This window comes from Pezoporus flaviventris, unplaced genomic scaffold (assembly GCF_033815535.1).
Source record: "Pezoporus flaviventris isolate CSIRO_AGI_PZ_B2104156 unplaced genomic scaffold, CSIRO_AGI_Pfla_v1 ptg000021l, whole genome shotgun sequence".
Classification (NCBI taxonomy): domain Eukaryota; kingdom Metazoa; phylum Chordata; class Aves; order Psittaciformes; family Psittacidae; genus Pezoporus; species Pezoporus flaviventris.
Window position 1 is genome coordinate 3,150,313 of NW_026892569.1, and position 13,218 is coordinate 3,163,530.

Below are 13,218 nucleotides of genomic sequence, written 5' to 3' on the forward strand. Positions count from 1 at the left end.
CTCGCCAAGTTAAAAATAGCTGGAGCAAGAAATAAAATCCAGCAGATTCTGGAAAAGAAGATGGCACAGGTGAATTTAGTAGGACAGGTCATGCATGGGTTAAGGTTTGCTCTCTAGGCAAATGACTCCGGTATTGGACATGCCTGGTGGCTGAAAGCTTTGGAGAGGCTGGTCCTCAAAGAGGTGGTCCACTTCCAGGTTGTGAAAACTGGAAGCTCGCTGTAGAGAGCTGGAGCAGCTCCGTAAAGGTTGTATAGTTTCCTCCAGGGATTGTTTATAATTAGCTGTGTTAGAGGTAAGGGCACTCATTATGTTTGCAGCTGTATATAAACTTGTGCATTTCATATTACTTTGCTTAACAATAAATAATTTTGATGGGAATTACAAACATTGTGAAGGTCTGTGCATATTGGGGTTTTATGCTGACTAACAAGCTAGTGTCTTTTTAGGTGTGAAGTAGCAGCTGTGGTAAGACATCTGCTGATAGGACACTTAGTCATCTGCTGTATCTGTTATTTGTCATCATTACATCTGTTATAGTCCACATGGCCCTAATCAAAGCAGTGGGGCACTTTGCCAGGTGCTCCATATAAAGTGAGATGGGGAAAATGACAGATTTTGGTTACCCATATTCTGGCAATACTTTCTGGTGACAACCCAGCGATATTCTATAATACCTGTGGGAGAATCCATCCATTCCTTTAAGGAAGGTGGCTGTCTTTGGAAAGGTAAAGGAGTGAAGTAAACAGCAGGAAAAAAACTCCTGTTGTTGTCAGCATGTTCCCAGTGCTTCAAAACTGAACTGTTACAGGATGGATTTCATTGATTTATTTATTTATAGAGAGGTCTTCTTGGAAGCACTGCCACTTACTTAATAACTAAACAAACCTTTAGGTAATTAGACCTAAATCTGGCAAAGCATTTAGCCATCAGTTTACCTATTAAAACGTGAATAACCTGGTGTTCTTCAGCAGTGAAACTGCTTTGTGGTCAGGAGTGGTTACTAATGGAGGTGCTTTGTAGCTTGTCAGGGTATTTTTAGGGTTTGTTTTGGGCAAGTGTTAGAGGGGAAGGAATCCGTGTTGCATTTGTGAACTTGGCTATGGTATAATTTCCTTGAGCAAACATCCTTCCCTCCCGAGACATTTCTCAAATTGCTTGAATTGCTTTGTTCAATGCTGTGTTTGCCTGGAGTTGAGTGGCGATTCCCAGATAGGATGAATTTATGGAAGGCATACTTTTGGGAATACCTGCTGGAGAATGTTTTTCTTTCAAAACACGCATTTCCTGTGTAACACTCTTTTTTGTCCTGGTCAGGTCATTTTTGCCAGTGCAAAGCAGGTTTAAAAATTTCCCTGCTCATCAGATGTTGACTCAACTTTCATGCAATTCATGTTCCTTTACTGCTTTTTTTTTTTTTTTTTTTCCTCTGCTGTCTCTGGTCTCTTCCTTCAGTTCCACACAGCCCACAAAAGCACTCTGATACATCCGTGCCAGTTTCCTGTTAGCTTTTCCTATTTGTTTTTATACAGCACAGGCTTTGCTGTGTGACTTTCAAATGATTCCTGTTTAACTGGTATAAGACTGTTTATTTCTTTCCTGGTTTTCTTTTCTTGCTGAACCCCAAGTGATTTAAGGGGAGGGGAAGAGTTTAAAAGTGTTGCAAGTTCTTGGTGCTGTTCCCTGGAACGGGCTCCGGCAGACCCTTAAGCCCAGAGTGATTCACTTGTTAGATTTCTGCTTTTCACGCAACGGAAACAACCTGCAGGGTCTCTTCCTTCACCTGTATTCTCTATGTGGAAGTTTATTGCATTTTATTGACAATATTTCTATGGATGTGAGAACACGGTCTTGGATGGGCTTTGCTGAATGAGATTAGTGTCATGTGAGCAGAGACAGGAGCAGTATTTCAAACTAAAAACTCAGTTGTCTAAGTAATAGGTTGTGAATAAAACATGCCTTCAGGGTGGGAGGTTGTTTCTTCTTGTCCTTTCCTGGAGCTTTTGGGGCTTAGAATGCCTCTGACATCCTTGGCTGCAGGCACAGGGCTGCAGAAGTATGTTCCCCTTTCCACAGTGGGATTTTAAAAATACACTGCACTGTGTGGTGTAACCTGCTGTACTGTTGCCTTCGTACAGATAAATGTCATACCATAAAATGGAAGTTCAGCAGTGTGTCACAGCATTAAGAGATTTTGTAGAGGTTGCTGTGAAATGATATGATTTCACTGCAACACCAACCTGACAAAAATGAAACTGTGGAGATGGTTCCCCAGTAGCCAGTGAATCTCTTCTCGAGTGACAAATCGCCCTCATTCCTTGTGTGCTTTAAGTAATGTTCACTTTTGCACTGTTAATATTTTTCTCCTCTCTACCTCCAGCAATTGATGCTTACAGAGATAATTTTTGGTCTTATCCCCCCCTCCCACCCTAGCACGATTCCCCTGGGCTTGATCTGAAGCTCAGGGAAAGCAGCAGAAAGTCTCACTTGCTTCATGTGAGCTCTGTGCTTTCTCCAAGTTCTCTATGTCTGCAGGCAATCTGTTGGGGTTAACAGGCCATGTATTCCGACTATTCTGTTAAGGGGACACATGTATTTTTAGGAAACTTATAATTATGCCAAGTATGCATTCAGTTTCTGGTATTTCTCTAAAGTAGTATAAAAATCAATAGCCATGGAATTGCTTCTGTATAGCTAATTTGGGGAGGTAGAACCGTGGGGAAGATGATTTCTTATATTGCATATATGCAATTTAGGTGGTGGTGAAGAAACAAATTTGTCTTACTCTGTTTTCTCCAGAAGGTGTCATTACCAAGGTAGCTATTACAGCACACTGAGGCTGTTATGTTTCCTTAAGAGCTGAGAGACTGGTATTTAATTTCTTTTTAATAATGTGACTTCTACCAGGGTGAGCGGGTTGCGAATTAGTGCTTCATTATGTGCTGACATCAAGCTAAGTCCCTACATCGGAATTGCCTATTCAGGAAAACAGTTAAGAATTGGTTGTCTGACTCATTTAGGTACTTGAACATGCTACCAGTGCGGAATTATACATAAAGCATGTTTAACAAGTTTGGCTGCTTTTAATAATAATGAGTCTAATGAAGTAATGAAATAAATATTTTAGTGGCTCTTGGGATGATTATGTTTGTAGAGCATGAACCCTTGTTCTGCAATTATCAATACATGGTCAGATTGTTAATAAACTATGTTGACAATACATATCAATTGATGTAAGTGTAGTAAGATACTTCGATGTCGCTGGGCTTGGAGTTGGAGACCTACCGAGTCCCCTTTCTCTCCAGGGAGTGAATGTGTCATGTGCAGTACTTAAACAACAACCAAATAATTAGAAGTTGGTATATTTTTAGTAGCTTCTACTAATCCTTTGGAGACCCTGTGTAGAGATATGTGTAACTAGGGGTCGAACATCGCATAGGTTACTTGGGAAATGTGATACAATTCAGTGCTGCCACAAGCTGTGAGTCATGTGTCTGGAGCAGCTTTGCAATCAAAACTTCTCTGGATTTTTTGTAACAGGGTATTCTGTGCCTTTTCAAAGCATAGGCATAGCATTTGATCTGATCTTCTGTGATCCATTTGCTTACCTTCCTTGATTATGCAAGGTTACAGAAGCCAGAAATGTTCTAGAAGGTACTTGCAGTGAACTGCAGTGATTGCAGTCAGCAGGCATGCGTTGTGCAGATGAAGTTGTTTTTAATTCTTTCTCGCATGTTGATGTCAGACAAGAACAAGGTCTGTTTTACCTTGTACGGATGCTCTATGTAATGTATTCTTTTCCCCTCCAAAGTTCACAAACCCGCATCTCTTAATTGTCATGAATATCACATGAACTTTTAAATGCTTCTGTTCCAAATACATAAAATGGGTATTACAGGGTATGATGCTAATGTTACTGTTACTCTGTGTTTCGAAATGCTTCTTAGTATTGTGCTTGAGACTTAATTTATGAAGTGGAAGGGAAGAACCTACTGGAATATGTGGTTTTCATATCCTTGCTGTTTGTGTGTGCAAGAACATGTTTATTGTTCTCCTTCTTGGCCAAAATAAAAGACTTTTCAATAAAGCTGAGTTACGTTTTCTTGCTCCCATTTTACTGCAATGGCATGTGTAGTTCAGTGAATTTAACTTTATGTACTTGGTACTAAAGAAATGAGGCAAATATGCAGGGGAAGGGAGAAGAAAATGCTTTTTCAGGAGTCAGGAAAGTCTAAGTTGCGAATTTTAAACTTTCTTCTATATAGCAAACTATAACCAGGCAATAAAACCCACTTAATTTACACAGTTCTGGACTGGTTTTAAGTTGGATGTTTTGTTTTTTTCTTTTCCTCTTCCTCCTTGTGAAGTCAGATATTTGTAACATTTTTACCAAAATAATTTCAGTGTTATGATTACAGGCAATCATGTAGGCAAGAGAAACTAATGAAAAAGCTTTATTTAGGTGACCAGTTTGAGAAAGTAGATGGAATTTTAAACATCTGATTAGACAACCCATGTGTGTGTGTGTATATATATGTATATATGTGTGTGTATATATATGTATATACATGTATATATATGGTTTTGCCCTTTTCTTTCAAACCAATGGGATATTGCTATCCCTTGGGGTGCTGGAAAAGAAGTCCTGTTGTCACTCATCACTTCTCAAAACTATCTTCTGTTCCTATCCTCATCCTTTGTTTCCAGTTTTATTTTATCTATTAAGACATTTCAGCAGAGTAAGAGCCTTTTGATTCAGAGATATAAATCCATCTCTGAAATGTAAACAGTCATTTCCATTGTTTGCCCACCTTTTGTGACATTTTATTTACCCTGTCAGTTTTCCGAGAACTTAATGTTCCTTCCCAATGATTTCATGCAATACCAAGTTTTGTTAGAAGATACAGCACTACTCCCTGGTGTTACTGCAGTTAGAACACTGGCTTTATTAGTGAAAAAAAAATACAAGAAAAAAAACCCAGAACCAAATAATCTCTGCTGCTATTCTACCAAGCACAACTGGCTTTGACCTTTAATACTTGAGTATGCTACAAAGATGCCTGAAAATCAGACTAGAATCTTGCATGTAAGCAGCAAGTACTTTCCAAGGTCAGAGGTTCGGACTTTGTTGTATAGTGCTAGTAGCGAATTAACTCATATTATTTTGCATGGTGAGTGTTAGTTATTTTCAGAGTGGTGCCAGGCAATGTGTCAAGAGAATATACAAGTATATAAATGAATTAAGTGATGATATTTCTGCAGCTGCATGATTAGTCTGGTACTTGCGCCGCTCTAGAAGGTAGGATGGAGAGCTTCCTGATAATTAGTGACAAATTACTCTTTCATTGTAGCATAGTTCATATCCTTCATTTTCTGATGGATTTTGCATTGCTGCTTGTTTCCCAAAAAAACTATTCCCCTGTGACAGCAGTCTTCATCTGCAATCAGTGATTAATAACTTCTGCAGTACAACATTGCAACAGATCAGACTGCAGAGCTGTGGTTGGTCCCACTGAGTACCTGCGGGATGATAAGGATATGCCTTTCTGAATGCCTCGGCATGTTCCCAGGTCACATCCCTTCCGGGGGTGCTCCCAGCCCAATCCCATCCTGCTCGTACGGTGTGTCGGGCAGCACAAAGATATCAGAGTTTCTGAAGGTCTGTATTTGCAGTAAAAGAACACGTGTGGTTAGAAAGCAGTGATATGAATAATTCCATTTTAATTACAGAGATTATATGTATTATGCAAGATTTATGGCCCACAGTGCTTGTGAGGTGAGGGGGTAAAATTTGGGCGCAATTCCTTGTGTATGTAAAATGGATTTTTTTTCTTTTTGTAGATCTTAAAGTCCAAACTGCATAGCTCTTTTCATCCCAATATAGAACAGCGTGTGTCCTCTGGGACACCATCAGCTCTTGGCTCTTCCTTTCCTGACTCAGGGGAATTGTGTTGGGGTGGGTAATCAATCTGTATTGTTACGGAGGGCAGAGAAAAAGATGCTTAAGGGCCTGAAACAAATTGCAGGGCATGCTATTTCGATCTGGTGAAATCAGTTTGGCTGTGGTTGTATGTGACCTCCACAACGTGTCCAGCAGAAGGTTCACAATTTATTCTGTGCATGAAAAGGTAGGCCTTTGATACCTACCTGCAAAGAAATTTAGTTGAAAAGCTGAAAATAGGCTTTTTAAGAAACCCTCTTATGAGCTTTATGTGCAGTAACAAAGACTAATACAGCAATATCTTATTGCAGCATTAAATGTATTTTTTTTAAATGAAGCATTGAAATTCTAATTGTTCTTCAGTTTTCTGACTGTAACAGCTGTTGCTTTTCAATATTAAAAGATACTCTATTTTGGGAAATAGCTACTGTTGGTCAATTCACTACTTCTCTTATGCTTGGCTATAAAAACAGCCTTATTTTGAAGCTGTGTGTTAGTGTCCTGTAAAAGGTTATAAACAGACAGTTTTTTGATTTTCTCCTCTTTGGCTTTATTATGAAAAGAAGTTGTTTATTCATGGAAAAAGTGTAGAGTCTTGATCTCTGTATTGCATGTCACATCTAGCTTAATTCAGGGCTATAACGGGGCCATACTTTCTTGGATCTTGAGTCACCAGTTAAAGGGAAAGTTAGTATAGATTTGTGATAAAATATTTGCCTATTTACACATGGTAGCATTTGTTTCCCTTCTTATACAGCTTAAAGTGATAACAGAAGACCTAGAGCCAGACAGAGCAGATCACTGTTTAGTACACTGATGTGCAAAGTCCATGCCTTCACAGAGTTTAGCAATGTTACGGGGATTAGGCTGCAGGGAGATGGTCGAGGGTTTTCTGTTTTAAAAGACAGATATCCGGTTCCTGAATAGCTGTGCTATTAGTGTTATTTTACGGTTGGCTATGGGAGCTCATTTGGCTTGTGATGCTATTTCCATCAGAGCCTTCATTTTGGAAGAAACAGTGGCTTATGGACCTATTATTAAGTTACACTTATGGCTCCTTTTTCATGATCAAAATTACAGTAGCATAAGCCTGGTGTAAGAATAAAATTCTCCATACTATCTGTTCAGTCATGTTCTTATAAATTAGTTGACTTCAATCCTAATTCTGGCATCCTTCCTTGTGTTGATCAGTGATTTCTTTTGCAACCAGTCCGCTGAAATTGCTGAAGTTAGTGGTATACAAAGAGATGTGATTCCGGGATTTGAGAACTTGAAGCTCCTGTATGTTTAAGTCTTTTCTGCTTCCTAATATCCACTTCACCTTCCTTTCAAAAACAGATCTTGAAAACTCCAGGACGAAAATGAGAAGTGCCGTGTCAGTTCGAGAGGGGCAGGGAGTCGTGCTGCTCTGCGGACCACCCCCCCGGGCAGGAGGTAAGGACCTTCCAGGCTTTGTGCTTCAACCAGAGCGGATTGACTGTAAAGTGGAATATCTCCCTGGAAATGCAGAAGGGAGATCTTTCAGAGAGAGCAAGATAAAATCTGGTTTGTGAAGTAAATACAGAGAAGAAGAATAAAACCAGAAGAGGGGGAGGGAAATACTTAAGAGGATTTACTTATATCTTGAAATGCCTTCCTAGTTCCTAGTAATTCTTGTGCACTTAACGTGTCTGATTTTTATGATATTTCTAGTAATTAATTGAGTTTTTTTCTGGAATTAAATTCTGCCCAATCACAGTTACCAAGCCTCGATGAATCTAGCTTTTTCTACGTCTAGACAATTGCAAAGAGTAGATTGTTTTCTTTAATTATGCTGGTATCTGCCTATGTTCTTGCAATCAAGACGTTTCTTAGTGTAATGTAATGATGCGGGCATAATTTAAAACACTGCTGTCTTGAGAGGGGTGACAAAACTGCCTGTGTGGATACTTGCTGGACCAGAAATTGCCCGTACACTTTATCATTCATTCTTCGTCTCCAGTCTTTGACTAATTGCTATTGAACCTCAAGCAATATTTGAAAGGAACTAGGTTTATTTGTTTTTAATTGATGTGGAGTCTCATTACGGAAGGGCTGTGATGTTAAAACATTAGATTTGATTGCAAAGACAAGGTAATATAAGCTAAACATTGACTAGAATAATATAGGTATTGTGGCCTCTTAAATTTGGCGGAGTCCAAGCAGACACAGCTATAAAGTGGCAATTTTACAACTGTCTGAGCTTGCAGAATTTTTCTTTCTCTAAACTGATACGTACTCTTAAATCATCTTTGTAGCCTTGCAACAGCTTTGTCTTTTCAGTTGCTGAGAAAATGGGTTATTCTCCCAGCTATCTATAAGAATTAGAATGATTGAAATTTGCTTCTCTGTGCAGTCTAAAGACCATATTACCCCAGCCTTTCGTATACTCACATCTCTTGCATGGGTATACACCCAGAGGTGACTGCCAAACTGACTACAACTTTGCCTGACTCTGGCAATGTTCAAGTTTGAAGTGTTGAACAGGAGGTGATATAAAACATGCTCACATTGCGAAGAACAGTGGTTTAAATCAACACGTGGAAGAGGTGAGAATTTATTTTGCAGTCAGCAGATGGTGTATGATTGACACCCCCACGCTGTGTTATTTGTGCAAAAAAAGGAGAGAGCTGAGGGCTCCCTGAGTTATCAAGTGGAATTGGGGGTTGGTACCAGAATTATTTAAGGTCCTTGGATTCGTCTGAGGGATGGAGGATTAACCAGTAAAGTTTTCAGGCAACATGGGACCAAGTGGAAGAATTCCTTCCTCTTCTTTCTTTACTAAAATATACCTACAGCAGTGACATCAAACATAGAGTGCCTTTAGATCTGGTGTGGTAGAATGCAGGTTGGTAAGCCTTAGATAAACTATCTATCCATTAAGCAAAGCTAGTTTATTATGAATAGCAGGAATGGTTTAGGAACAGCTGACCTGGCCTGAGGGCTGTTCAGCCCTTTCCAGACCCTTTTTTCTTTGATTCTGTATTTGTTGAATGGAGTTATTGAATAATTTCAGAAAATACTAATTGTAAAAACCTTCTCAAATACTTTTTCTCTTCCCCGTTAACCTCCAAAATATTGTTCTTTAATATTCTGTCATGTTTGTGTAATTTCTAAGTTCTTGCTAGCTTAATTGCGCTTATGTTTTATATTCTTAGTAAGAAGTCTTCAAGAAGAGATGGATTAAATGGGGATTATTCCTCCATATACAGCATCCCAGTTACAATAGTGACCGATGTTCATCCCAAAAGAAATAACCAGTTCATAGTATGGATAAATAGGAAACTCCTTCCCCTCTGCAATATGGCATATTTATTTGTTGTTGTTGGCTTATCTTAGCCACGTGTATTTACATAAGTGATAAGGAATATCCTCCTTCAGTGGGGAGCAAATTATTCACGTGGTTAGCCATACTTCGTTCCTTTGGAGGTTGCAGTTCCAGTTCCATCAGGGTATGGGCGTGTATCATTTAAACCAAAATTAAACTTTATTTAAGCTTGTACACATTAACTCCTATCCTGAGCTTGTATTTTAGCTTTGTTTCTGTGTTGGCTGTTTGTGTGCGATGGGAGGAAGATGGTGCTCAGTATTTCCAGTTGAGGGTGCTCCGATCAATTTTACATTTCTGCCATTAAACATGAGCTATGTGGCAAACCACAAGAATATTTTCTTTAGAGTTAGTGCATTTCATCTTTTTTAACAGTCTTGTTGGAAATTTGCTGTATGGGAGATGGAATAAATGGCTGCCTCTGTGTTTAGACTTCCCCCTAAATATCTTACTAATTCAACTGGGTTTTGTGTTGGATAATGTATGTTGTATTATAATTAAGCAGTGAGTTTTGGATAATTAAGATGGTCATCTGTCATCGTTCTGCATGACCATACTTCTGTATATAATTTTAATTTTGTTACAGAGAGCCTGTTAAAATACCCTGTGTTCTCCGCAGATCAGTAAGTCCTCTCACCCACATACTGGAGATAATCTGACATCTAAAATTGACTTATGTAGAACTCCTGCCATCTTCTTCAGTTGTTATAACCACTAAATTTGACTGAAGTCTCTACAGCTATTTTCACTTTTTACTGGGTTACTGTTACGTCTTGATGGTTTTAAAGGACTGTTGCTATAACAAACATCTCAACATACAAAACTTAATATTGGGCACACTTAACATGCAGCCAGCTATAAAGCATTCATGCGATGCTAATTTTTTCCATCCTGCCAGGAACAGAGAAGGCTAGGCATATGGAGAGCTAAAAATGATTTTTCTCTGGTATTGATTTTGTTCCAAAATTGGTATCTAAGGAGTGGCAAAGCCCAAAGTAAAGCAAATCTGCGAGTTCCTTTAGTGTTTTACCTACTGTTACTACTGTGTGTGTACCTTGATTATCATGTAGCTTGTCTTCAGTTATTTCTGTTTGTTATATATTGTGATTTGTATTTGTTTAATAGAGTCAGTTTTACTGCTCTGGCATTAATTTTGGACTAAGAGGTATATTCTGCTTTTTAGGAGGGGAGGAAGCAATGAGCCATAGTCCTTTTCTGTTGTCTGTGGTGGGTCAAGAGCTGCTTTATACACAGAGGAAAAGACGGGTTGTTTTTTTTTAATGGTAGAAGTGAAGATTTGCTTGATAGTTATTCAGTTATTTCAAAGAATTAAGGCTTGCTTGGAGAAAACGGGCATTAGACTTATGTTGGTGGATATACTCCCTGTTACCTTGTTACTACGTGGAATATGACCATAACCCGCAAGAACTTCAGTAAATGGCAAGAACAGTGGGGAGCTGACAAGCTGTTGCTTGAAAGTTGCAAGGAAATTCTATTTAACTTATAGTCATGATTAGCCTCAGTGTTCCTATTTCGTGCAACATGGCCAGGATATTTCTACATATAAAGCAGAAATGTGTGCTCCATCTTACTACTATGCCCTGATAAATGTGGACCTAATTAATAAACGAGGCCATATTTGAAGGATAGGGATCAATTTAGCTTATAGCATATCTTTTTAAAGTTGTGACATGCTAACAGGAAATATTAGATCATGAAAACCTAGGACCCAATTTATTGCTCACTGTTTGGTATGACAAGTCATTCCATGAATAATGTCATGTCTCTTGCAAATTAGTATTTAGACTTGCAAATTTTTGCTAATGTCTCTTGTATCACCATTTGGAGACCTACATGTTCCAGCAAGTCTATGCTATTCATGAATAACATGGTGTGGAAAGTATCTCGTGCCAGAAATATTTTGATGCTTTGATTATTTTTCTGCAACTCCTGAATATCAAAATACTGGGTTTGTTTGGTTTTTTTTTCCTGTAAATGGAATTAATTTTACTTAATTTGGCTTTGGAAACAGTTCATACCCTTAAAGCAAAGCAAAACCAAACTGATAGGATTCCAAAAAGTCCAGTTTCAGAAGGTTGAAAACACCCTGGTTTTCCACTTATACTTTTTGTTTTGTTGTAGATTGTGGATGACACCTATCTGGGCAAGAGCAATAAATCATACTTTCAGTAGGCATATTATGAGGTCTTTGCACAAAAATGGATTCTAAAGAGGCTAGTACGCTGAATATTGTAAAAGCAATGGCCATAAAACTGGTTCCGTAGTGTTGTCGAGCTGTTCTCAATCTGCCAGGGAGAAATGGTATTTTTATTTAAAAATATATTTTGCAATAGTCCTGCTGGTGTTGTCATCCTCATCTGCACAAATTTCAGCTGACAGTTTGAAATCAAATGGTACCCAAGAGGCACTTACATTTGTCCGTATGAGGGACAGTAATACCCATTCACAGCTGGGTTTTACAGTGATTTCTATCTGTCAGAGCATTATTTTTACCACTGGTAACAAACCAATCCTACAGAGATTCTCTGTCTGTTCTGCACTTTATCAAATACAGTCTTTCCAAAACACTTTCTTTTGATAAACCTGTGCTCCAGTTTCACCGATAGCCCAGGGAGGAGTTTTGCATAAGATTGGATCAGCTTTTCCTGTCTGCAGTGCATTTGGTTTCCACTAAAGATGCACCAAGAGTTAAGTACATACAGTAGCAGCATGTATAATGTAGCTGCTGTCAGTGAGCAAAGAGTAGCGCAGGCTTTTGTGGGAATAATACTGCACAATTTTTGTCAACCAAATGTTCGTGGGCACTCCAGAAGACCTCAAAAGACTTTGGGGTGTGCACTTTATTGCTGAGGCTGGCTCTCATTAGCCCTCTTTCCTGAACAAACTGAAAGAGGCATTGGTATGGGATTAGAGCATTTTAATGGGAAGCTGTGCCTCTTGCTGTTGGGGTGTTTGTTGGAAGAAGGGGTTGGGGATGGAAAGAAAGAGGGACGGGTAGATTAGGATGAACTAAATTGCAAGAAAAAAATTCTGTTCAAGCTTTTTCACTTGGCTCATCCCAGGTATCTGAAGTATGCCTTGGGGAAAAGAAGAGAAACTTGTAGAAAATAACTGCGTTTGGCCCTCTACCAAGATTATTTTTATCCTAAACTGTTCCTGAGGGGGGTTTCTCCCCCGGCTCTTTATTTTCTCTACTAAAATATTAGAGTTTTTCTTTGGAAGCAGAGTAATTGATTAGGAAGAGGCAGAAGGGAGATGGCTGTGGTCCCAGCACACAGCTGGAGCTGATCATTACACTCCTTAAGAGTATTGAAAGTGATTTTTGGGTTTTGCAGGGTTTACCAAGTACCTTCTCCTATATCAGTGCAAGACAACCAAATAAAAATTGTCACTAATTACCACTTCCACCTACCAACATTAGTGCATTCCTTGGAAAATTTACACTGGGGGATTTCCATTAGTTTCCTTTAGTTTATCTTCTTAATATTTAGCATTCAGAAGAAATCAGTTGAGCAATAAACTAAACTGTGATCTTTTTAGCCTCAAAATTATTACAGGCAGGAAGCAATTTTAAAATACTTTCAACTACTGAAAAAGCACAACAGAGTTGTTAGAAATGCTCTGAGCAATTAAATATAAAGTTATAGGGAGGTGATTAAAAGAACAATTTGTCATTTGAAATGGATATGGCTAATGGGTATGTATTTAAATATTGCTTCCTAAAGCAGTTTCTTACTCTGCTGCATACTTCCAAAGTAGAGGCGGTTTGATCGGAGCCTGTATACATTGAGTGACACAGCTAGTCTGAAACAGTTCAGAGGTGTGATAAAGAGAATCTAATCCATCATCATCCAGCACAACCACAGGGGAAGCCAAACTGAGTTTTTACTCAGCACCAAAAACTAAATGT

The 13,218-nt window shown here is 38.8% G+C and overlaps 1 protein-coding gene across 1 annotated transcript in view; it reads left to right on the forward strand.

Moving 5' to 3' along the window:
- The window catches only part of LOC133270502 (contactin-3-like), a 101,264-nt gene that overhangs the window by 45,968 nt on the left and 42,078 nt on the right, over positions 1-13,218 (forward strand). The window contains exon 3 of the mRNA XM_061455715.1: positions 7,280-7,375. Within this exon, the coding sequence (XP_061311699.1) occupies positions 7,280-7,375 (96 nt within the window). The remainder of the gene's footprint in view (positions 1-7,279; positions 7,376-13,218) is intronic.